Genomic DNA, 25,827 nt, shown 5'->3' with positions numbered 1-25,827 from the left:
GTGTGGCACAGCATGTGGGCCTCACTGGGCGCTCAGCGGGGGACAGCTGTCCTTGTCTCACTGGACCATGGTTTCTGGCCCGAGCTGGGCGCAGGGCTGCAGGGCACAGATAGGTGCAGAATAAATGACCTGGGAACGCTGCTCATTTGTAAGCAGAAGGGGTTACAGTTCTCAGCCTTGGTGCATAATTTGTACCCCTGGGTGGATCCCGTGGCCCCAGCAGTAATGCCCTGGGGTTGGCGTGGTGACCAGCTCGTTGCCGTCCCCCGTCCGCTGGTGCTGAGTGAAGGTCAGGCTAGGCGTGCCAGGCAGCGAGGAGAGGCCCCGCGGGCTGCGGCACCTGCTCTGACTCTTCAGAGCTGATGGACGGGGTGTGCTCTGCCGGGGGCTGGTGAAGGGGGTTCGGCCCACCCAGAGCTGCTCCGACGGCTGAGTGGTGTAAATGTGACTTGTGCTTAACGGTGTTGCCCCAGAGGCTCTTCACTGTGGGGTCCCGGCCCCGAGATCTAATGACAGGTTCGCACACATCACTAGCTTGATTCAGCGGGATGACGCCCGAGGGGTCTCCGCGGCCACGTTTGGGGTCCACGGCTGCGTGTACTGCTCACGTGGCTGGGGAGTCAGATAGCATTTCTGCCTCTGCGGATCTTAAAGCCAAAACTAGCCGAGGGGCGCCAGGCGGGACAGGGGTGCCTCAGGGCCCACGCAGTCAGCCAGACCCAGGCAGGGCCGCAAGGCTGCTTGTCATGCCCAGGGGCCTCCCTTCAGTCTGCTGAGCCTCCCCAGCCTCAGTGTCCCCTCAGGCACATTGGGGCTGTATGCTGGGTTAAGTAGGTTCCCCCAAAATTCGTGTCTACCCAGAATCTTAGCTTGTGACCTCATTTGGAATAAGGGTCTTTGCAGATATAATTAAGATAAGGATGGAGATGAGGTCATCCTGGATTAGGGTGGGCCCTAAATCCAATGTATATGATGTCCTTATAAGAGACGGAAAAGGACACACAGACACACAGGGAGAGGCCATGTGATGACAGGTGCAGAGACTGGGCGATGTGGCCACAGGCCCAGGGACGCCTGGGGACCCCAGGAGCTGAAAGAGGCAGCAAGGACCTTCCCCAGAGCGTCCGGAGGGGCCCGGCCCCGTGACGCCCTGATTTCGGGCTCCTGGTCTGCAGGCTGAGAGCAGAAATGTCTGCCTGTGAAGCCCCCTTTGTGAGCTTTGCTAGGCGGCCCCAGGACACTGTACAGGCTGACTCCCCCGCACTGTGTTGCTGGAGGGTTGTGTGAGCCCGCTCACGCTGCACGTGGCACATGGCAGGGCACTGAAGGGTCCTGGCCCTCCCCGGCCCCTCCCCCCGGGCGCCTCTCCAAAGTCCCTTTCCCGGACGCCTGGGAGACAGGTGCGTCTTTGGAGCGTGGTGGGAGTCTATTTCAGTGTGCCGGGAAGGGGTTGGCCCTGCCCCTCCTCCGGCATGAGGGTGGCAGCTGCCACGTGACCCTCTGGCATGTCCCTCCAGGGACATGCTGGCCACAGAGGCTCTTGCACTGGCCCGGCGCCGCCCGCAGCCTCCCCGGGTGCCGGCCCTTCGCGAGGAGGCCACGCTCCATGGGGATGCCCGGAGGAGAGACAGGTACGGCTCCACACTGCCCTTTTCCCTCAGACCACCCGGGCGGGGAGGAAGGCCCGTTTTTCTAGCTAGAAGTCTAGAGTCCCACAAATAAGCTTTGGGGACCTCGCCTGAAAGGGGGCAGTCTGACTGTCTCTGCCATTTTATGAAGGTGGTGAGGCCGGCACTTGTGAGCGCCTACTGTATGCCAGGCTTTGCGGACATCCTTGTGTCAGCCTTGGTGACAGCCCTGCAGAGTGACCCCCCTGCACAGATGAATAAGCTGTGACTTGGGGAAGGGGAGGTTCTGGTCCACCGTCACACAGCGGTGGGCATCAGAGCTGAGACCGGGCTCCAGGGCTCTCTGACCCCATTGTCTGGGCTGGAGTCGCTGGGCCCACAGTGTCTCTGCACCTCCTCCCTCCCTCCCTCCCTTCCTTCCTTCTTTCCTTTAAGGCCGTGGTTCTCAACCGAGGGCGATTTTGCCCCCCAGGGGACATTTGGCAATGTCTGGAGGCATTTCTGAGTGTCACAACTTGGGGCTGGGTGCTAGTGGCACCTGGGGTCGAGGCAGGGATGCTGGTCAACATCCCAAGTGCACGGGACGGCCTCACAGCACAGAGGTGTCCAGCCCAGAATGTCGCCTGCGTGGAGGCTGAGGAAGCCGCCTCAAGGAGGGTGCTGGAGACTTCTCTTCTCCCGGTGCTGACGTGAGGACGGACCGTCCGCTACTGAGAGAGAAACAATGAGCATCTTCCAGTCCTCCCAGCCCCACGGCTGACGAGGTGGCCCTCGCAGGACGACAGGAAGAGAAAGCTGCGGGGGGCTGGAGGAGAGGAGACAAAGGGAGGGAGAGTGAGATGGAGTGGGGCAGGGGTGCTGGGACCCCAGAAGCAGAGAGAGGCCGCAGTGAGCAGGACAGAGCCTTGGGAGCCGGAGGGGCACAGGGGCTTCAGGGCCTGCCGGCTCCAGCCGGGGTCCTGCCTCCTGCCGGCTCCTCGCCTCCGTCCCAAAGTGCTCCCACCCCCGGGCCCTCAGGCCTCTGTCCCAGCAGGAGGCTGGGTGCCCAGTGGGTGCCTCCCTCCTCTCTGGGCAGCTGGGACAGAGCCTTCCCATCAATGGTGTCCTACTTTCTGGCCTGCGAGGGTCTGCCCAGGGGTGAGGACCAGGACGCCTCATCCATTATCTCCCCGTCAGCTCCTCGCGCTCCAAGGTTTTTATTGAAGGGAGCGGCTCTGGGCAGGGGCAGCCCAATGGCCTAGAAGTCAGACCAATGAGCTTCACACCCGGACTCTGGCCTGCCTTCTGTGTGTCCTCAGCAGGACACGTCACTGCTCCTGGGGGTCTCAAGGACCCCGTCTGTAAAATGGGGTTGGTTATGGTTCTTCCTTCCTGGGGGTCGGGAGCGAGCATAGCAGACGCTGGATGTTTCTTTCCCCCAAAACGAGCAGCTGTGGCCGCCCCCGCCCCCCGGCTGGCCAGACTCCGCCCTGGGTGCAGTTCTCACTCCCGGCCTTACGAGACCAGTTGGCTTGGGGTCAGGTAACGTCCCCCAGCCTGGGTGGTGTACTGGACTGTCCTGAAAATACTGGCGGATCCCGAGAGCTGAGACACGTGACGATGTCCATTTCTCAAATGGAATTTCCATGCCGGAGGACGGGCGGGTCCCCCGCTCGGCTGAGTACACGGTGTCCTTCACGCCCTGTTGTGCTTTCGCCAGAGGATGGGCAATCCTGCTGATGGCCGAGAGCAAACAATAGTAATATTAAAAATGGCACAAACCCAGTGAAATAAGCACTATTGTTCCCGATTCCCAGATGAAGGAATGGCATCTTGGGTTAAAAATAGCAGTCGGGGAAATGGGGTTCTCTTCATGTGAAATTATTGTGAGAGCAAAGACTAAAAACTCTGAAACTCTTAGAAGAAAACATCTTAGAAGAAAACCTTTGTGCTCCCTAGTTTCTTAGAAATGACGTTGAGAGCACAAGCAACAAGAAAAAACAGATGAATTGGATTTCATCAAATTAAAACTTTTTACGCTGCAAAGAACGTTATGAAGAAAGTCAAAACAACCCACAGAACTGGAGACAATATTGGCCAATCATAGATCTGAAAAGGGACTCATATCTAGAACATATGAACAACTCTTATAAACTCAATCATAAAAAGACAAGCACGTTAAATGCACAAAGGGTCTGAATAAGCATTTCACCAGAGAAGATAGTGAATAAGCCCAAGAAAAGATGCTCGATGTCATTAGCCATCAGGGAAACGCGAATCAAAACCACAGTGGGTAGCAGGTCGCACCCACCAGGATGATTGTAAACACAAAGACCAGCAATAGCCGGTGCTGACAAGGACGTGGAGCGCTTGGATGCGGCTGCAGGTGGAATGTCAAATGCTGCAGCCACTTAGGAAAGCGGCCCGGCAGGTCTTCAAATGGTTAAACACAGAGTTCCCATAGGATCCGGCGATTCACTCCAGCTGTGTACCCAGGAGAGATGGAAACGTGTCCACACAAAGGGCTTGTACGTGAATGGGCAGGGCAGCTTATTCCTAAAAGCCAAAAACGGGAAACGACCCCTGACTCTTTCGACTGGTGGACGGAAACACGTGGCACGTTCACAGAACGGAATATTATCTGGACGTAAAAAGGAATGGAGTCCTGACACATGCTCCAACATGGATGAACCCTGCATTATGCTCAGTGAAAGAAGCCAGACACAAAAGATCGCACAGTGTGTGATTCATTCGTGTGGCCTGTCCAGACTAGACAAATCTACAGAGACAGGAAGGAGATTAGCAGTTGCCCGGGGTGGGGAGGGACGGTCGTGGGTAGGGGGTCTCCTTTTGGGGATGATCAAATGTTCTAAAACTGATTATGGGGATGGACCAAACAACTCTGTGAACATCCCAGAGACCATTGAATTGTGCGGTATGTGAATTCTCTCTCAGTAAAGCTGTTATTCTCTTAAGGTGCGCACCGAGCACCTGGCAGGCCGGGCAGGTTCTGGAGATGTTTGGGGTGCTCTTTTTTAAGGGGTCACATCCGGGACGCCCAAGGGCCAGGCGTCGGTTCTGCCCCTGAGAAAATGTGCTATATTACATTCCATTATTATATCCTGTCCCGTGTTATATCATGTATCATATCCTGGGTGTGTCTGTGTGGAGATGAAGATAGTTGTGGCTGATGGAAGTCAATGGTAGAATGGCCACCAAGATGCTGAGTGGGTATCTCTGAGCAAAAGGTTATCAGGGCTTTTTTTTTTCTTTTTTAAAGATTTTTTTTTTCCTTTTTCTCCCCAAAGCCCCCTGGTACACAGTTGTATATTCTTAGTTGTGGGTCCTTCTAGTTGTGGCATGTGGGACGCCGCCTCAGCGTGGTTTGATGAGCAGTGCCATGTCCGCGCCCAGGATTCGAACCGACGAAACACTGGGCCGCCTGCAGCGGAGTGCGCAAACTTAACCACTCGGCAACGGGGCCGGCCCCAGGGCTTTTAATTTTTCTTCAACTTTTATGTACTCTTTGGGTTGCTGACAGTGAATAGTCTTATGAATATAATCAGATCAGAAAGAAGTGATTTTTTTTTTTTTTAAAGATTGGCACCTGGGCTAACAACTGTTGCCAATCTTTTTTTTTTTTTCCTGCTTTATCTCCCCAAACCCTCCCTGTACACAGTTGTGTATCTTAGTTGCAGGTCCTTCTAGTTGTGGGATGTGGGATGCCGCCTCAACGTGGCCTGACGAGTGGTGCCATGTCCGCGCCCAGGATGCAAACCCTGGGCCGCCGCAGCAGAGCACGCGAACTTAACTACTCGGCCATGGAGGCGGCCCCGGAAAGAAGTGATTTTTGTCGTTGAAACCAAAGGAACCCTCCTTTCGGGGGCCCGGCAGGGGCTCCCACACAGCGCTGTGTGCCGTCAGGGGGCTACACCTCTTGGCCTGTCCGGGTTGGGCCGGGACCTGTCCAGGCAGACAGGCCGTGTGACCAGGCGTAAGTGAGCCCGGCCCGCCTGAGTTTAGCCTCTGGCTGTGACCTTTGGAGGCTGGTGTGTGCGCTGGGCCCTGTTGGGATAAATGAGATGCCGCCCCCCTCCCCAACCCTACCCCCCACCCCGAGACCGGCTTTAACTGGAAGGGCTGTGCTCTTGTGCGCGGGTCGCCCCGATGCCGCAGAACTGCAGCCCGTGTGCGGCCCTCCTGCACAGCTCGGTTTTCCCTGGGCTCCAGGCCAGCAATCGGATGCCCAGTTTTAACTGGACACTCCGGACATGCTTCTCTCCCGCTGGCCTTCCTTGGACCAGCCGATTTGGAGGGGAACATGGAAAGAGCCAGAAAGTGACAGAGGGAAGAAAGGCCAGAAGGGGCAGAAGCCAGTCCCATCCCATGGAGACCTGGGTTCGAGTTCCCGCTCTGCTGCTATGGGCTGTGTGACCCCGCCAAAGTTACTGAGCATCTCTGAACCTCGGTTTCCTTATCTGCCGCGTGAAGTGACAATGTCTCTCATGCCGGTTCGTGACAGGACTGGAGACAATGAGCCTACACTTGCCCACATGGGGATGAAGGGCATTTGAAAACATCACATCCACCTGAACCCACCTGCGTAGGTACCGACCTGTGTCTGCTCATTTGCTCTCAGAGCCACCAAATGGCACGGCCTCTGTCCCAGCAGCAGCCAGGGCCACTTCCAGCTCAGCCTGGTGGCAACGTCCCGCCCGGGATGGCCAGCCTCACCCCAGAACACCTGCCTGGCTGGGCGTGACACCTGTGCCTCAGGAAGGAGACGTCTTTGTACAGGAAGCTCACGGGTGTTTCCCTTGGGTGAAGCGCCCACGGATGCCTGGAGATGCGGCCTGAGGCCTGCACGTGTGCCGGGAGCCGCACGATTATAGGCTGAGCCGGGCCCCGTCACCTTGGGGGGGTCTTGGCCATGCACATTCTCACCGACACGGCACACGTGGGCCTCAGAAATGGAGGGTGGGGGCCGTCGTGGGGAGCAGACAGGCAGCGCGGACGAGAGAAGCATGGCTGTTTCTGGGTGGACGCTGGGGACAGACGTCGGCCCCGGGCCTTCATCCAAAGCCACGGGCCAGCCCCGCACCTCTGGTATCCGCTGTTACCCTCCCCGGCCCTCACAGTCCCGCTGAGCAAAGCTCAGAGAGGTGCGGGCTGCCCACGGAGGCGGGATAGGGCCTGGAAGCCGGCTCACCCTCAGGCCCCCACTCCCTCCAGGCACCCACCCCTGTGTCCCGGCAGTACTGGCTTCCCGGCCCGTGGCGTCTGCAGCGATGGAGGATTCTGTCCAAGGCCTTCCAGACCCAACCTGAGGCCCCTTCATTAATGACACCCATCACTAAACTGGCTCTTACTGTTCTCGTTTTGTGGAGAAAATGTGACGATCGTGCTTGGCCTCTCTGCTGCTCGGGCATCGTGACGAGCGCGCGTGGACAGGGGGTCATGGTATCAAGCCCCGGGAGCAGGCTGGGGGAATTCTAAATTGAACTTTGGCCTCAAGCCGGCGTTTCGCTGTGGGTTTTGCAGGCTTAGACACTAGTGGCCGCTTTATGACGTGGGAGACCAGGGTCTCCGTGCACCGTGCAAGTGTCTGGGGCCCCAGGCCCTGGGGGAGGGTCAGGCAGGGATAAGACCCCAAGTGAGGGCTGCCAGCTGGCCGGGAAGAATGCAGAGGGCGCTAGTTCCAGACTCAGGAAAGGAGGGTCCTGGCAGCCGTGTGGGGAGACAGACCTGGGCCTTGCGGGCAGAGGCAGTGAGCGCCCTACCAATGCTGCCAGCCTGCCCGGTGCCCGACTGCCCGTAGTCAGTGTGAACAGCCCCAGGTGGGAGGAGGTTTGCCGAGCAGGGACACCAGCGGAGGGAGGTGCGGCCAGGAAGATGCCACACGCGGAATCGGGGCCCAGATGGACTTGCCTCCCCAGAGCTGGCTCCCTCCTCACCCTCCCTGCCTCCCTCTCCTGCCCCTCTCGCCAGCCCAGTGTGGCCGCGTGAAGAGCAGGGCCCAAGAGAAGTGGGGTCCAGTCCTGGCCCGGGCAAGCTGCCTGGCTTCTTGGAACCTCTGTGCCCTTCTGTAAAACAGTCAAGAGGGGACGGTTCCCAAATGTGCGGAATGAACCAGATAATGGGACTAAAAGTGACAGGTGCATCGCAGGATCTAGATGGTGGATGGTGTTCCCCCCGGGAAACAGGATAGGAGGAGAGGTCGAGGGGGAGGACTGTGACCTCTCGCACCCCTGTGGCCATCCCTGCTGCATTCAAAGCCAGGGACTTTTCCAGGCCATTTGGACTTAACCGACGGTGCCCTGTGGGGCATCTGGGCCCCACACCCAGTGGGGGGTGCCTCCAGGTCAAGGCTGCAGCCCCATCTTCAGAGGCTGGGCAGGGGGGGCAGCTGGTGATTCTGAGCTGGCCAGGGTGCACTGGGGGCATATTGGCAGGTCCCCCAGCCGACTGGGCCCCCACTGGGAGTGTCCCAGGGCAGACGGCATGGGGAGTGAGGGGCCCTGGTGGGTTTAGCTCAGCCGTCACAGACCCTCTCTGTGGGAGCTGACAGCCAGGGCTTGGGGTCCTGCCGGCCTGGGTTTGAACCCCAGCTGTGCCGTTTGCCTATTTTCAGCTCTGCGACCCAGGTCATCGACAGAAATCGCCCAGTGCAGTGCCTGGCACTCAGTCCGGGCACAAGAACTGAAAGATGACATTGTCACTCAGTTATTAATTGTCACCCTGCCGATCCACTGTCCAGTGCTTGAATCACCAGAGGCACTTCCTGTGTTGCAATTAGATTTAAGGAACATTAGCTGGGCATCTGCTGTATGCTGGCCCTGGGCATGCATGGAAGACACAGACGGGGTCACTTGTTGGTTCAGCAGTGGCCACCCTGGCCCATAGCAGTGTGATGTGGGGGACAACCACTGGCCTGGGGGCACCAGAGCCCCGAGCCCTGGTCCTGGCCCGGCTGAAGACTTTCTGTGAGATCTGGGTAGGGTCTGCCCCTCTCTGCCTTTTGGTGGCTTCCCCTGTGAGTGCGGGAGTGGGGGTGTGGCGGGGATGGGCCCAGATGACCGCTAAGCCCTGACCTTCCGGAATGCCACCCTTGAGATCCTCAGATGCCTCTGCAGTCAGGAAGGGCTGCTCTTCCCAGAATGAAATAATACCCTCCAGGGACGTGGGTGGTGAGGGCGCCTGGACCAGCTGCTTGAAGCTTAAAGAGTCCCGGAAATTGCGAGAAGCTCAAGCCGAAGTCTACTGGGAGCCCCCGTGGCCAGCTTGAACTTCCAGGGGGCTGCTCACTGCCCCGTCTCTCCCAGCTTCTGCTTCTGGAAGGGACCCCTGCACACACTGACTCCTGCTGAGCCCCCACCACAGGCCAGCCCTGCTCGGTGACTGCCACGTCTCCATCCCCAAGAAGCCCACGTCGTCCCATCTGCAGATGGAAAACAGGCTCGGAGCAGGGAGCAGCGAGCTGGCAAGACCCAGGCCCAGCCTCCGGCTCTTTCCACCCGCAAGGACAGGGGGTTTGTTCCCTGGGGCCGCCGTGACAAAGTACCACGGCCTGGGGGCTCTGACTACAGAGGTTTAGGCTCATATAGTTCTGGAGGCCACAGTCCAGTCTCGAGGTGTCGCCAGGGTGGGTTCCTTCCGAGGCCTGTGACGGATGGATCTCTCGTGGGGCTGCAGGTGGCCGTCCTCTCGCTGTGTCTTCACATTTTGCTCCCTCTCTGCGTCTGTCTCTGTGCCCTAATTATCCCTGTTTATAAGGACACAGCCATATGGATCAGGCCCACCCTAATGGCCTCACTTTAACTTCATCACCTCTGTAAAGACCTCTTCCCCAAATCAGGTCATGTTCTGAGGTCCTGGGGGTTAGGATGCCAACATACGGATCTGGGGGACACAAACCCCCCAGAGATGGGTTCTTTTTGTGGCCTCCTAGGACCCCCCTTTCTCCCATCCCACACTGCCCAAGAGGAAGGGAGAATGTGGCCGGCACGGCGGTTTTCCTTTTCCTGCCCCCTGTCCCCAACCTCCCGCGGAAGAGGCTCATTGCAGGCTCGATGGGGCTGCCTGGTGACCCCAGGGCCCTATGTGTATGGCCGTCGCTTGGTGAGCTGAGCCCATTTTGTGGCCGAGAATGACTTTGTCTGAATGTGCTCCTGCCTCAGGACGGGACAAACATGCGACTCCTGGGACTCGGCCCCACCTCAGGGGGCACCTGGCTCTGAGCTGGTTGGCTGGGATCCAGAGGCCAGGCTCTTCTCGCTTGGCTGGGGATCCCTTCCCTGACTTGTTGGCCTCCCTGGGCAAGTGGAGTTTGACTGTGGCTCACAGGCGGGCCTTGGGGTCCTGACCTGCCTGGAAAGGACCGGAGCATCACTCCCCCTGGAGCAGAGGCCCCCTGTGGGCGAGTGACCCTGGGTTCAGTACCCAAACCGAGGCACATTGGAGAGGATAATTATGCTGCGACAGTGAGCATCACCCAGGAAGTGAACTGGGTCATTTTCCCCCCGCCTGGCGCTGATCCTTAGGGGGCCCTGGAGAGCAGACAGGAGCCTCCAGTGGGGTCTCCAGCTGGGGAGCCTGGAGAAGCCTCTGAAGGGCAGAGGTCACTGGCTGTTTTAGAGGGGTGTCATGACTTGTTCAAGGTCGCAGAGTCAGTGGCCTGGGGGGACAATGGGCAAATCTCTCACCTGCTGAGCCTCAGTTTTCACATCTGTAAGATGGGTACAGTGTTCTTACAGGGCTACTGTGGTGATGAGAGATGCTCGGTGCTCAGAGCCTCCAGCACGGAGCTCAGCACACAGTGTCCTCTGTCAACACACTGTCAGCATGGAGGAGGCGGTGGACATGGGCCTTGAAGGACGAGTCCGGTTTTCACAGGTGGAGATGGGCAGGAGCAGCATTCCAGGAGAGGGGATGGTAGGAGCCACTGCTGGTGCCGGGATCATGGAGGACAACTTGGGAGAGTCTGGGATCATGGGGCGGTGGGAGATAAGTCAGGGAACAGGTGGCTCCGGGGGCTGAGCTGTGTTCTGTTGGCTGTGGTGAGCCGTGGGAGGTTATTGAGCAGGGGAGGGACCTGAGCAGAGGGTGCTGCATGTGCTGTGCTCAAGGCCCCCCTCCCTGATCCTGCCACCTTGCCAGCATGAGAGCCTGTCCTGGGGGCTCCGTCCTCCTGACTGTCCCTTGCTGTGAGCTTGCCGGGTCAAATGGAGAACTTCTCAGACACCTGGCACTTTAGAGGCCACCTCAGATTAGACACGGGGCTGGGGGGACAGGGGCCTGCCCCAAGTTGCCCAGCAGGACAGGCCTCCCCGGGACTGTAGGACTAGCCTCCCAGTGGCCAGCTCCTGCTCAGGGTCCCAGGGGGCCTCCAGACATGAGTGTCAGGGTGCTTTTCTGTAGCTGGGTGCCCCCATCCCCCGAGACCTGGCCATCAGGTCAGTGTCCAAGGACTCCCTGAGCCCCCAGAACTGTGTGGTGAGCTCCTGCTGTGTGCCTGGCTCAGTGTCCAGCCCCCTGCACTGTCTCCTCTGACCCCCACGACATCACTGAGAGCAGGGCACAGCTGTGACCGCCCTGCACAGATGAGCTGTCCAGAACCCTTGGCCTGGAGCTGGCACAGTTGGCCGTCCCATCACCCTCACTGGCTGGACCTTAACCAGCCTCTTGGAGAAACCACGGTGGTCCCTCTTCCTGTTGCTGTGGGGTCATCGCGTCTGGCTGTGGGGTCCCTGCGTGAAGCAGGAATCTAAGACTCTACTCCCTTTGGCTCAGCCTGAGTTGTGCCCTTGATCACTGGGGCCGGGGACAGCTGGAGCAGTCTCTTCCCTGGGTGACCAGCTAGGCCCCGGGATGCCTGCAGGAGAGTTAGGAGAGATGCCCACATGGGGCTCAGCGAGGACGACCTTGGTGGAATTCGGAGCAGGCAGGGCCAGTTTCCGGAATTAAGTGCAGAAGGTAATAAACTCGTCTCAGTGCGGAGAGAGCTCAGAGCTGCTGGGTCATGCCCGCAGAGAGCAAAGTGGCCTCTTCTCAGAGGAGCAGGTGGGTGGAACCCAGGCGGAGTGGAGGACCCCAAGATGGGAGGCTGTCGGGGCTGGGCTGTGGGCGGGCCTTCAGTGAGTGGCGCCTGTGGCGGGCATGGCTGTGTGGGCGGAGCTGCAGTGGGCGGGGCTTCAGTGGGTGGAGCTGCGGTGGGCGTGACCATCAATGGACGGAGCCTGCAGCAGGTGGGGTCAGGAGGCTGGAAATGGGCTGCTGCTGCCTGAGAGCCAGGGTGGGTGAACAGGAGGGAGACAGACCTGGGGCTGAATCCTGGCTCTGCCCTTCCTGGCTGTGTGGCTCTAGGCTGGTTATTTTACCTCTCTGAGCTCAGTTTCTAACTGCCAAATGGGCCCAAGAGTATCTCTCTCCTGGGGTGGCTGTGAAGATTCCAGCAAGGTCATGCCAGACTTCGGGCATTTCCTCTGGATCAACACAGCAGGCACCTCCCCGTGGGGCTTTGGCCTTGAAGGAGGTGATGCGACTGTCTCTGGAGAGGTCTGGAGTGAGCCGCCAGGAGGCCATGTGCAGAGGAGGGAGGAAGGCCATGTACGGACCTGGGGAAAGGATTCTGGGGTCGTGGTTGTGGTGGCATTCAGGTTTTCTGTGGCTGCGTAACAAACCACCCCAAACCTTAATGGCATCAGACAATGGTTCAGTTACACTCATGTTCCTGAGGGTCAGAAGCTCAGAACGGGCCTGGCAGGGATGTTTGTCTCTTCCCCACAGTGTCTGAGGTTTCATCTGGGACGACTAGCAGGCTGGGGTGACTTGAGAGCCGGGGACTGGAGTCTCTGGAGGTGTCTTTGCTCACACATCTGGCGGTCGCTGCTGCCTGTCAGCCTGCACGGCTCCGCGTGCCCTCTGCATGTGGTCGCTCCATCTGGGGTAGCTGGACTTCCTCATAGCGTGGCCGCTGGGCCCCGAGAATGAGCATCCTACGAAGAAGGCAGAAGGTGGTGGCATTACAATCTAGCTTGGATGGCACTTGGTGTCATTTCCGTGTTCTGTTGGCTGAGGCCGTTGCAAAGGCCCACCCAGGTTCAAGGGGAGGGGTCTCAGACCCCACCGCCTGGTGGGAGAGGTGTCAGTGTGGTATTGGAGAAGAGCATGTGGGATGGGGCTGTCGTGTAGCCGTCTTTGAAAATACAGTCTGCCACAGGGGTGGTTCAGAGGCCCTCAAGGAGCTCGGAGGGGATAAGAGAAAGACTTCCAGAAGGAGCGGGGGACACATCCTGAGGTGCTGGAATGTGTAGGTGTGGTTGGTGCGTGCTGTGGGGAGGGGGAGACAGACACCTGTACGGAAAGGTTGTGCTCCAGGGTGATACAGTTGACTCCTCGCATTCACCGAGTGCCTGCTGGGTACCGGGCACAGGCCCGGGAGCTGGGCCTCCCTGGGCAGCATGGAGCTGCAGGCATAGGGCCTACACCTCCTTCAGAGGGGACAGACGTCAGAAGGACGTTCAATGCGCAGGAGTGTCGGCTCACTCACCTGACACCTGTTCACTGCCGCCCCTGGGCCAGCCCTGGGCAGGGCGCGGAGGACACCGGTGGCTCAGCGCCCAGGAGCGCAGGGTCTGGGGCTGACAGGGTGCTGAGAGGTGCATAGAAGTTGGCTGGTTTGGGAATATGAGGCCTTTGCACGTACTCGGTTCTGTCTGCAAACATTTGTGCTCAAGCCCTGAGTTCAGTTCTTAGAACCCCGAGACAGGGCAGAGCCGGTCGCTGACCTGGGGAGCCGCAGTCCGCCGTGGGGCAGATCAAGGGCTCGGATGAGCACATGTGGCTCCCTGGGAGAGACCAGAGACCGCGCTTGTGGGAATCAGAAGAGGGCCGGGTTGCTTCGGGGTGGCGAGGGAGCAGCTTCACATGGAGGTGGCACCCCAGGAGGATCATGTGATTATTCAAACAGGGGTGAGGGCAGATCCCTGGAGGAATGTCCCTGGGCCCAGAGCCCGGGTGTCTGGTGCCATGAGCTTCCTGCAGGGGGCATTTCCATGTCTGTCCCTGTCTTTGTGCCCTCGAGTGCCAGCTCCGTGGGGCAGGGACCGTGTCTGCTTTGCCCCGGGCCCGGTGTCAGCCTGAGCTTGGTGGCGAGTGGGCACCCACTGCATCTTCACCCGGTGGAGGACCAGATGAACCACAGAAAAGTCAGACGGGATGGCCTCTCTGGCCGTGGGGGGCAGCCCGAGGCCCACGGAGCTCACTCTTTGGGCCCAGGCTGCGATGGCCTTGGCGGCACTGGGTGGGTTCCAGAGATCAGCTTCCCGGTTCACTACTATAATTAGCAGCCAGCCCTTAAGTAGGTTAAGGAGGGAGAGCTCGCGTGCAATTTGGCGTGATTTTCCAGCACGTAACGCTGGGGAAGGCAGCGGCAGAGGCCTGGACCTGTTCCCGAACCGAGACGTGACCTATAAGGAGAGGGTTCTGAGGGCGGGGAGACAGACTCTCCAAGGCGGGCAGGGGGTGACAGAGGGCAGTCTGGCAGGATGTGTGAAAATTCAGGGCGCACGTGCATTTGTGCCAGTAACTGTGCTTAGAGAACCAGCCTACAGAAACGCCCGTGCTAGAGGATGCTTATGGACATGTGGCATGTGAGAGCCGTCTCCCAGCCAAGCCTGGGTCTCCCCCACGACCAGGCCCTAGGGAGACACACTCCTCAGACCTGGCCCCTGGCCCTGGGGGGCTTTCAGGCCAGGGGAGGCACACAGGCCAGTGGATAAAGCCCACCCAGCATGGTCAGTGCTGTGATGTAGAGGAGCACAGTCATGTGTACTTGCTGCTGTCCCTGAAGGCTGCTGTCCACCTCCTGTCACCTCCTCCTAGAAGCCCTCCCTGACTGCACACAGGTTCATCTCCTTTCTGTGCGTGCCCACAGCCCTGTGTGTCCCTCCGTAGTCCTCTACTCATTGTCACGGTTAGAAGGAAAGCCTGAGAGGGAGGGCGAGAACTCTGCATCCCGGGACCCGCTCTGGGTGTATCGGAATCTCAGGAGCGGATGTGCACGTGTGGTCTTATAAAGCTTGTTTAGTGTTCGTACGTAGTCATAAAATTTGGAAACCCCAAGCCAGTTGCCTTCATAACACACACAGCAGAGCAGAGAGCTCTACACATCGTCACAGCTGTGGCATGGGCTCTAGTCAGCACCCCGAGTACACAGCAGGCTCCTGACATCAGGGGGGCTTACCTCCAGGACAACCCTGGAAAACAAGCTGACTGTGCGTCTCTGGCCAGGCCAGGACGCCTGCTGGGGTCCCGCGTCGGGGGCCCTGGAGGAGGGACACACTAAGTGCAGAGCCGTGGAGAAGGGGTGGAGACAGACAGTTGAAACATCCCCAAGGATCGTGGAAGGCGAGAGGTGAGTCGCTGGAACGAGCGAGGCGTCTGGCCCTCCCTGTGCTCCCTCAGCCCGGCGTGTCCCCTCTCCCGCCGTCTGCCACACTGGTGTGGTGGCCAGTGTGCACAGCCACCTTCCCCGATGCCCACAGCCTCCTGTTCCTCTGTTTGTTGAGCGAGTGAGCACGTGATATGAGACCTGTGCACCAGCAGGTGGCTGAGGGGACGGTGGGGCATCAGACACAGCTGAGCTGGGACCCTCGGTGAGTCCCTTCCCTAGGCATGTGGCTTTGGGAAAGTCCTCTGCCGTCTCCCAGCCTCAGTGTCCTCTTCCATAAAGCAGGGTGATAGACTGTTCCTGTGGGGCACGGTGTGGACCAAATGAGAGAATGCACGGGCCGGGACTCGGTCTGTCAGGCCTGGGAATGGGGCGCATAGTAGGTCCTCAAACATTTGTTGGGTGGGTGAATGAATGAATGAGCCAGCAAACAGCAACAGGAAGAGTAGCTTTGCTGTTTTCGCAGTTGCAGTCGAGTGGCCTTCGGCCGAGCTGCAGGCTGGAGTCATGGTGACTTGCGTGGTGTCCAGCGGCCTGGGGTGCCGTGAAGGATCTGGGCAGATGCTCCACAGCTGGAGGAGGCAGGGCTGCAGTGTCACCTGCACGAATTGGGATCACGTGGAAGGGAAAGGAGACAGTGCAGAGCCTGTGTTCTAGGTGGCCTCACAGCTGGCTTCCAGGTTTGATGACTGGAAGAAGCGTGGCACATTTGCTTCTGGTGTCTGGAATGAAGTCAGCTCGGTGAATTTCTGTGAACAGAGTGGGAAGTCGCCCCGGTCAGGTCTGGGCCAAGGAGTGGAGAGCAGTGTTCGGTGGTAAGTTGGCCGGAGGCATGCTGTCCGGCTCTGCGGGCAGAGGATGCTCGAGGTCCGAGTGATCAGCGTGAGGACGCCATCAGCCCAAGGACACCCTCACCCCGGTTCTGGAGCTCTGCCAGCTGAAACAGCGGAACCAAGGGCTTGACCTTGACAGTGGCCATGGCATTTGTGGGGTTCAGCCACCGTGCCTGCTCCCCAAGCCAAGGGCCAGCGAGGCCTGGTGCTGGCTCTGGGTTGGTCCCGCTCAGAGCACCAGGACTGGGCAGGACTGGGCAAGGCACTTGGAGCAGAGGTCAGTGTTGGGCAGCCCCCAGCTACCTGGATGGCCATCAGACCAACTGTGGGGGCAGCGGCTGCTCCACCCCTAACCCCAATCATAGTGCCCGCCTCCTGCACCCCAACAATGCGGCCGGCGCCCAGCTGGGTCACCGCCTCACACGTGCTCTCTCTTCTGCTCCACACAAGGGTCCCATGTTTGGGAAGACTTGTCCCCATTTTATCGAGGAGAAAGCTGGGGCCCCAAGAGGTCGTGTGACCTGCCCGGGGGACACAGCCAGGGAGAGTGTAGCAGGGATCGGTACAGGACTATCTCCCTGCGGGCTTGCCGCCCTGCCACATGTTGAGGTGGGCCGAAGCTCGCAGGCAAAGTCAGGACATCCGCTGGTGAGGCTGATGTGTGAACAAAGGTGTGGCCCTTGGGGAACCCCGGACCCCCATCCCCACAGCCTCCGCCCCCGTCCCCAGCCCGAGTGGCAGGTCCACCTCTGAGACTGGAGAGGACTAAGCTGTTGTTCACGACACTGTCAGCTCTTGGGCCAGGGGCTTGCTCTGCTTCTGCAGATTCTAAAAAGTGCCTCATGAGACCCAACTCCAATTCACAGATGTGCAAACTGAGGCTCCTCCATGTTCAGTATGCCATCCGAGGTCACACAGCTGCCCCTGCACCCCTGCCGTGGGTGCAAACCTGGCCTTGCTGGCTGCTGTCCCGCTCCTCCGGCCGTTCCTGGGGACGCAGCAGGATTGCACCTGGAGGGATGTAGGGGAGGGATGGCAGTCAGCGGGTCCTCCTCAGCCCCGAGCCGCGCCCGCCATGCTGAGCCTGAGCGTTATGTGTCCACGTTACTGCAATGACCCTTTCTATTCCCGGCGGGCCCCCCATTCTGGGCTTCCATTAGCACAGGGGATTAAATAATCACAGCCTTGTGTGATTGATCCTTACCGCTCCAGTTCGTGTTTTCTGTTATTATCACAGTCAGAGACTTGTTAAACCAAACCTTAGAGCCGCTCTTGGCGCTGGGGAAAACGAACCTGCCGCATTTGCTGTTAGGTCTCGGGGCGTGGCCGTTCTCTCCCTTTCTCTGTTTCTCTCTCTCTTTTAAAGTTTTTATCAGACTTTATTTCTTAGAGCAGTTTTCAGTTTACAGAACAATTGAACAGAAAGCAGAGAGTGAGAGTTCCCACGTACATGCCACCCACACTCCCGGCTTCCCCTGTGAACCTCCTGCATTGGTGTGGCACCATTCTTATAACTGAGGAACCGATTTTGATATATTCTTATGAACTGACGTCCGTGGCCGACAGCAGGGCCCGCTCTTGGTGTCGTAAGTCCTGTGGGTTTGCACAAATGCATGATGACATGCGTCCACTGTGACAGTACCGTATTTTCATATCATATCGTAGAGTATTTCACTGGCCTAAACGTCCCCTGTGCTCCACCTGTTCACCCCCTTCCCCCTGGCCCCTGGCAACCCTGGATCCTTTTACTGTCGCATAGTTTTGCGTTTTCCAGAATGTCATGTAGACATTTCAGATCGGCTTCTGACACCTAGTAATATGCGTGTGAGTTTCCTTCATGTCTTTTCTTTCATGTCTGGCTTGAGAGCTCATTTCTTGATAGTTCTTTTCTTTATGTGACATCGGAGCAGCAGACACGAGTCCTGGTGGGAACGGCCCCATCCCTGTCTTGGGGCCGCCTGGAGAAAATCTGGGGTGTTGCCCGGCGCGGCCCCGCTCCCCTGCTCCCCTCATCTGGGTCTGCTCGCTCAGCAGCGGCAGCAGCGACCACAGCGGGAGGTGCGAGGAAAGAGTCCGGATGGGGGCGCAAAAAGGTCCACGCCACAAATCCACAAGATTCACAGACATGAGGCCAGGGCCAAGCGGGCAGACGCGGGCGGCAGGGACTACCTGTGCGTTGGTACCCGCACAGGAGGCTGGCATCCTTGGTCACAGTGCAGTGTCTGCTTCCTGCCACCAGAGGGCAGCACCCCCTCCCACCTGCCACTGCCCAGAGGCCCCGAGGCTTTTGAGGATGCTCCAGGTGGGAGGGCTTGGGTGCTCCCAGCAAAAATGATGTCTTAAAGTAGCTTTTCCCCCAAACCAAATCTATCTCCAGTAACCGGGAAACTAGTGATGTCAGGCTGTGTGTTCTTGAAACCGACAATAGCTATTGTGTATTGAGGACTTACGGTTTGCTGGGCCCCAGGCTGCTCGCTGGGCAACCATTTCTGCCCATCCTCCTAGCATCCCCCGGGGACAGGTGATGTGAGCAGAGGGCGGATGGACGGACAGACAGACGGAAGGCTGGGAGTTCCCGGGACTCACCTGAGATCACAGCACGTAGGAGAGGAGGCTGGAGCAGCACGGGGCCGTCTGCCCCCACAGCCCAGGCAGCCCCCAGGACTCTGACATGGATCCCCAGCGTGCTTGGTTTGATGTTTCCCTCATCCGGGATTTGAGCCAGATTCCAGTAGTATACAAACGTGCCTTGTCTGCTTGTGGAGAGATGATGGCGTCTTGTTCTCTGTATGCCTAACAGATGAGAAGATGAGAGGATCGCAGAGTGGAAGGTCTACGCCCGCAGCCCCTGCAATCTCAGTTTAGCCTCAGACGTGCACCAGGGTGACTCAGGAGCCCGTCAGCCCCACGTCAGCCCCGGGCATCCCCAGGCCTGTGCGTGGGTTTCAAACCTCGACTCCAGCGGCTTGTTCCGCCTGAGGAGTCTTAACTTCAAGCCCAGGAGAGCCTCACTCTCTGCCTCCTCCTGGCAACTTTATTAAATAATAGATGAAGCAGTTTCTGCAATTATTCTCTAGGGAAAAGGAGCGAAGGCCAACCTGCTGTTGACATTTAACCAGAGCAGGAAATGTCCCCGTGGCTCCCAGGACAACAGACTAGCTCATGGAGCCCTCGTGACCTCTGCGCCGTCCAGCCTGCTGTTTGGTTTCCTGACTCCTCTGGAAACGCGAGGCAGGCAATGACGGGGGTCTGGGGTGACCAGGGCAACACCCGGTTATTTTTCGTGCCGCTCAGCTTCTCTCCTGTTCCTGCGTCTCCAGGCAGTGTGGCTTCTTGTCCCCAGACAGCAGACACCCGCTGCCCTTGGGGTGTGCAGAGCCCTCCTCCCCAGAAGGCCTACTGTCCCCAGCAGGAGCCAGGCCCCCCTCTGTGCTGCCCACGGTCAACTCCCACGGTGGGCAGGGACCGCAGAGGAGGAGAGGGGCTCCACTCCGGCAGATTGGGGGCTGGGGAGGACGGGGGGCAGGTCGGAAACTGGATGGAGAAATGCCCTCCTCTGCCTGACGTCCACCTCCTCAATTTTTACAACAGAGATGAGGGCCGATGCTTGGTCAACGCTAGTATGAGGCAGTTGTGTAAATGTGTGTGTGTGTGCCTGCGTGTGTATTTAACCATTGCCCCGACCCGTCCCTCCATGGGTTTCCAGCGCCTCAAATGTCCTGGGTCGTGGCTGGCTTAAAAGGGGACAGAGACAATTTCAGGTCAGTGTCCCCAGGATGCAGAGGGAGTTTGAAGCCACGTCACAGTAGGGCTGTGCTTGCAGAAGAGGTGGCTCTGGGTCTCCTGGCTGCAGAAGGGCTGCGAGCTCACCAGGGGAACCTGGCTCCCGAGGCCCTGGAGGGCTGAGCTCGTGCCAGATCGAGGCCGCCGCTCTGCAGGGTGGGGGGGTGTGACCACTCCATCGGAGCTGGTGTGCAGACAGCGACGAGGGCCAGGCCCCGCTCATTGGGTGGGGCTGCTGTGGACAGATTGGGAGATAAGCCACATAGAGATGATTGAGTGATGCAAGGGGTTGGCCAGATGGCCTCTCACATCATCCACGGGTCCCCAAGGAAGAAGACGAGTCTGTCCCCTGACGTCCTATGGGACCTGTGCTGGGGTGGGTGGGCCGGAGTCCTGGTGTTGTTGCTGCTTTGCTCCCCTGTTCCTGGTGCATCCCACGCTGTAACTGGCCCCTTTCTCCCCACAGTGTCGGAGCCCCAGGCTGCGCACAGCCCCGTGGAGAAGCCACCCGGCACGGTGATCCTGTGCCACACCTGCGGGAACGTGTGCAAGGGGGAGGTGCTGCGCGTCCAGAATAAGCACTTCCACATCAAGTGCTTCGTCTGCAAAGGTGAGCACCTCTGACCCCCGTCCCGCTTGCCACGGCCACAGGGACGGCCCTGCAGCGTGGCCTCCAGACCAGGCCTCCCCGCTGTGACTCTGGACCCCAGGGCGTCTCTGGGAATCCTGTTAGATCTGGGATGCTGGAAGATCCTCAGAGTCCAGAATCTGCGTGCAACACTGTGGTCTTCTCAGTGTGGCCTGCCTCCCTGGTGGGCGTGACGAGGAATCGACCAGAGTCGGGAGGGTCAGAGGACGAGGTCCAGGTGTCAAGGACTGTCCTCATACGGCTGCTGCAGCGTCCGAGGACGCAGAGCCAGTGGCCAGGGCAAAGTGGCCACCTGAGCCCCGTAGCCAGAAGGTAAATGGTCATTGTTGACGGCGTGACCTTGACAGTGCAGGTGCCCAGGACCTCCGCTGGGCCACACGCCCTCGGGAGCCCCGCCCAGAGCAGGGCTTCACCATTCACTCCACGTGCAGATGCTTTGATCTTCCTCTGATTGTTGGAAATAGCATGAATAATATACTAAATTTAATACCGAAAAGATGAGAAGAAACTAAAACAGAACAGTCCTGGGGAACCCTCTGTGGGGGAGGGGCTTGGCTGCGAGCGCCCCCCCTGCCCTCTCCTCCTTCCTACTCTGGAGTTAACACCTGCTCCAGGTGCACAAATGGGGTGGCATGCACTCGCATCTCATTTCCTAAAAGTATATGAAAAATAGCATTTTGGGGAAGGAATGAGCAAGTCAAACCAATCTGACACAGTATCCACACCCAAAGGGTTTGCAGTTTTACAGGAATTATATTAAGGGTACTAGACACACTGCCCCACACACACGGCGGGCGGGGTCCTCACCACCTGCCTTCCTGGAGGCTTGTTGTGACGTCCTCTGGCCGTTCAGAGATGCGCGCGGCCTTAGCCATGAGGACCTTCCTGAGCTCAAGGAGCAGTGAGGGTTTGCTTGTTTATGGGCAAAGCTGGGAAATATGCCGCACGTAGGTGGTTGGGGGACATGATTTTTGCCGACATTGGGTGGCCCTGTCAAGTTACTGCAGCTGCATTCACAGGCTCCACTCAGGGGCTCAGTGGCCCTACTGTGCGCCGGGCCCGGCAGAGGGCTCTGGGGAGCACTAAAGAGTAAGAAGGCTTAGCTTTGGCTGGTGAGGAGATAAATATACCAGCCAAGGTGTGCAACACAACTTGAAAGTTCGCTTTTAGTGGTAAAACCCAGGGCCAGGGGGGCGCAGGAAGGGCTTGGAAGCTTCCGGAGATGGCTTTGCAGAGGAGGTGGGGTTCAGGCTCTAACTTGGAAATGGGAGGGCTCCAGCAGTCAGAGGGGGTGCCAGGCCGTCACAGGGGTAGGGGCAGCGAGCGTGCAGGACAGGGCGTGCGGCAGCCTGCACGGGGGCTCGCTGGTGTGACTGGGCGGGACCCCCGCCTGAGCCGGCAGCGCAGTGAGGGACGGATGACTGTCCACTCGAGGGGGCAGCTGCGGCCTGAGACGTAGGAGCCTGTCCGGGGCTTGATCCCAGGCCTGCACGTGGCCCCTGCATGAGGGCCTTCTGTGGAGGAGCCTCCACGGGGGAGACGGGGGCTGAGCGAGGCAGCAGGTCAGCCCCCATCCCCAGAGGGCTCTGCCTGCAGCTGCGTCGGGGCCTCAGGCTCCATGTGAAGACGGCACTGAGTCCTGCTGTTTGAAAAGAAAACTTGAGAACCACCGGCCCAGACTCTTCAGCTGCAGAAGGAGAGCACCCCAGAAATGGCCTTGATGCGTCCTGGCCCTGGAGGAGGTCTGAGTGCAACGGGGGAGACACGGGGGGCCGGGCAGGGGGCTGACAATGTAGGGAAGACCATGAGTGCTGCCAGCGCTACCCAACGCGGGGACCCCATGGGGGCTGCGCCATTGCTGGCAGGGGCAGGGGGGCCCTGGGACCCTCCGTCTGAGGCTGACCCTGCCCCTGCCCCTCAGAGGGTCTGCGGCTCCGTCCATGGGCCTGGGGGCAATCAGGGACGTCCCTAGGGGTCACTTGATACCCCCAGATTCGCCTGGATCCAGGGGTCCCCCTCACGTCCGCAGCCTGGCCTGACCCCTGTGAGTTCTCCCCCTGACTCCGTCCTCCCGGGTACTTCGTTACCACCACCTGGCGAAGGCTGCTAGAGTCCTTGCCAGGGGGACACGGGGCACCCCCAGGACGGCCGCTTGACATGAAGCAAGGGGTGTGCCCCAGGGCACAGCCTGGGAGGGTGTGGAAAAGATGAAGCAGCGCGGGTCGTGGAGTGGGAATGGAGAGCCCCCGCGTTTCTGTAAACCAGAGCGCATCCCCTGCCTTTGCCACCACCCCACACCCGCCGCCAGGCTCTAGGTGAAGGCAGTGCATCAGCACCCGCAAAATCTTTCCTATGGAGGAGGTGACAGCTGCCCCATCAGTGCCCCCTTGGCCGGTGCCCCCTGCCCTGGTCAGTGCCCCACTGTGGTCAGTGCCCCCCTGGTCAGTGCCCCCGCCCCCGAAGCTTCCCCTCCCTTCCTCAGAGCCTGCCGGCCCCGTCGTGGGGTTTGTCTGGTTTAGTCTTCTCTGCTCCCCGTGAAGATGCGTTTGCTACGTTTCTGAAAAGCAGAGCCCACCCGATTGCTCTTTTTAGAAGCTCATTTTAGGCGACGGGGGGCACACGGCATGAAGGCCTGTGGGTGGGCGCTGACCTTAGGAGGTAGTAAGAGGCATCAGGCCCCTGCGGTGGGCGTCCCCCGTCCCCTGCTGTGACCCTCGGGTTTGGTAGGAGATGGGAACGGCCCCAGGTCCCTCCTCCCCATGGGGCAGATCACTTCAACCTCGAGCTGCAGCCCCCTGAGCAGACGTGGGGACAGCGCAGCCCTCTCCTCACGGGCCTGCAGGGGCTGAGATGGGCCAGCACAGACGGGCACCTGGGACTCCCTCTCTGTGCACATGCTGCTGCCCGGGGAGGGTTGCTACAGGAGTGGCGGTGGTGATGGAGCCTGTGGGCATTCGGGCCCAGTTCCAAGACCCCGCCAACCCACCCTCAGCCAGTGACAGGGTCTCACGCAGCCCGGGTAGGCAGCATCTTGCTTCACCTGCTGGAGAAGGACGTGGGGCAGCTGAGTGTTCCTGCGGCCTTAAGGAAGCTGCGTTTATTCAGGCGTGCTGATTGATCTTTTATCCAGGCTCTCATGGAAATGCGGAGTTGATGAGTCATTGAGGGGCTTTGGGAGAATCAAAAAGAACACCCAACTCATCATGCCTTAAACAATGCGGATGTTTATCATCTTGACACGAAGCCTGGAGGTAGCGCCCTCCCCCCCAGAGCTGGTTCATTCAACAGCTCAACAAGATCATCAGAGATGCGAGTTCTTGCTCAGCTTCCCCACCCTCCACTGTCTCCTCTCCCCCTCTCATCCTGTGCACGTCCAGTGCCTTTCCTCATGGTCTCAAGATGGCTGCTGTAGCTCCAAGCATCACATCCTCACAGGGTGGCCCTCAGCCCCGGGGAAGGGGTTGGGGGAGATGTGCACGGGCGAAGGAACCCTCTCCTCATGTGATCAGGGAGGAGAACCCTCTCCCTGAGGTCCCCACAGACTTCTCAGAGGATTCGTTGGCCGGAACTGGGTCATACATCTGCTCCCACGGGCGGAGGGGAGCGGGAGGATGGTGACTGACTGACACGGGCCGTGTCCGTCCCTGGGTGCATGTTGCCAGTCGAACCACAGCCGGGTCTGTTAGAGCAGAAGACGATTGTGCCGCCGTCTGATTCTGCTCTAAGAGGCCCCAGTGGGTGGGGTTCCTGCCGCCTTGGCACTTGTTGGACGTGCCTCAGTTTACCTGGGAAAATCCATGAAGAAATTACCTAATTTCCTCTCCTTCACGGCTGCCCCAGGCTTGGGCTCTGACGCCTGAGGTTCTGCCGCCCCCGCTCATGAGTGTCTTAGACACGTTTCTGAGCCTCCGTGTCCGTTCCACGGCTGTGTGCTGGGCACCTGCTGCGTGTGGGCCCCGTGCCGGCTGCCCCGGATGCGTGCGTGAGCAAGACACCCGTGTCTTCGTGGGGTCGCGTTCTCGTGCGGGGAGACGGAGAGCCAGCGCAGATAGAGTAAATAAGGAAACCTCATCATTTGCTCAAAGTGAGGTGCCAGGCAAGGGGCGAGGGGAGCCGGGGCTTACTGTTTTCATCTGGGAAATCAGAGTGGGCTTCACAGAGGAGGTGACCTTTGAGTGAAGACTTGAGGGAGGTGAGGGAAGAGTGTTGTGGCCAGAGGGAACAGTCTGTGCAATGATACTCCAGCAGGGAGGGTGCCTGGCAGGTTCGGGAACAGCAGGAGGCCGGTGTGGCTGGAGCAGAGTGAGCGAGGGGGAGGGGATGAGGCGGCCCTTGTGAGGACCTTGGCTCTGACACCCAGGGGCAAAGCCAGAGGAGGGTCCTGGTCCGCCTTCTTTTCCAAGGACCCCTGGGTGCTGGTGCAGGGGAGCGTAAGAGGAGCTTGGATTCTGGGTTATCTTGAAATCCAGTGGCCGGAGCTTCGTGCTACAAAATGGGAACACGTGGGAGATACCAAAGCTCAAACTCCAGCACACAGTAGGTCCTCCAGGAAAAGTGAAAGCTTTGGCACTTTGACAAGCAGCTTGAAAGTTGCCTGGAAAAACGAGCCTGGTGCTCCTGACCGAGTTCTGTGCTTCTAGAACGTTCATTTGGGGCTGTGATCTTTGTAGCCCTGCTCAGGGTGCCCTGGGAACACGGGCCGATGCGGAAATGAGGAATGGAGGAGGCCACACCCCGCGTGACCTCGAGAAGGCTGGCGTGTTCTGACCCGCGGCGCAGCCGGCCTGAGCGCATCCCTGATGTGGGAGACAAGGACTCGGAGGGAGGCCGCGCGGTGTGCGCACGGGGAGGAGAGCCGCCGGCCTGCCTGTCGTTTGGTAACGGCGGGTGGGGGCGTCCATGGGACACATCCGCCGGGGACTATAAATAGCCACACCGAGAGCTACTCGGGGGGACCAGGGGTGACAAGGACGGGCGCCAAGTGCCTGCGTTCTTGCACCTGCATTTGGGGGTTCCAGGGTGTTTATGGGAAACCCACCGAGGGCTTCAGAACCAAAGGGAAGCTGGGACAGGTATGCCGGCCGGACGAGGGCACCGCCTGGCCGTGCAGGGCCGCCGGGACCGGGGTCATGGGGCGGGCCGTGGACAGTCCCGTGGGAAGGACTCTGGTGACCCGGGCCGTTATTCACAGCCGGGAGGCCCAGCGGAGCTAGACTGAGCCCGGGGCTGGGGTGGCCGAGCTGCACCAGCCGGCCGGTGTGAGCCAGGACGCCTGGAGGGCCCTGTCATGGCTGTGCTTTAAAGTTGACCACTGTGTCCACCGCTGCCGGTGCAGAGATGCCGAGGGAGCACCAGGGAGCGTCCCCACCTGCCCGCCCGGGAGCTCCCAGCGGGGCTGGGCGGCCGTCCTGCCAACCCTGATCTTTGTCTGGGTCTGTTTTTAACATGCACTCATGTCGTGTGCGTACTGTCATATCCTGACGTGTCCACTTTGAGTGCCTGTGT

The 25,827-nt window shown here is 59.4% G+C and overlaps 1 protein-coding gene across 29 annotated transcripts in view; it reads left to right on the top strand.

Annotated features, from left to right (window-relative positions):
* Window positions 1-1,474: 1,474 nt before the first annotated feature.
* ABLIM2 (actin binding LIM protein family member 2) overlaps window positions 1,475-25,827 on the top strand; it is a 128,491-nt gene continuing 104,138 nt past the window's right edge. For 15 of the 29 annotated variants that reach the window (XM_046656268.1, XM_046656265.1, XM_046656267.1 and 12 more), the window contains exons 1-2: window positions 1,476-1,631; window positions 20,140-20,283. In XM_046656268.1, coding sequence (XP_046512224.1) covers window positions 1,607-1,631; window positions 20,140-20,283 — 169 coding nt within the window. In that variant the 5' untranslated portion in view covers window positions 1,476-1,606. Of the gene's footprint in view, window positions 1,632-20,139; window positions 20,284-25,827 lie in introns of all 29 variants that reach the window. The other 14 variants (XR_006887921.1, XR_006887920.1, XR_006887919.1 and 11 more) reach the window with 1 other exon arrangement.

This window comes from Equus quagga, chromosome 3 (genome assembly GCF_021613505.1).
Source record: "Equus quagga isolate Etosha38 chromosome 3, UCLA_HA_Equagga_1.0, whole genome shotgun sequence".
NCBI lineage: Eukaryota > Metazoa > Chordata > Mammalia > Perissodactyla > Equidae > Equus > Equus quagga.
This window is presented reverse-complemented; position numbering and strand designations above follow the sequence as displayed.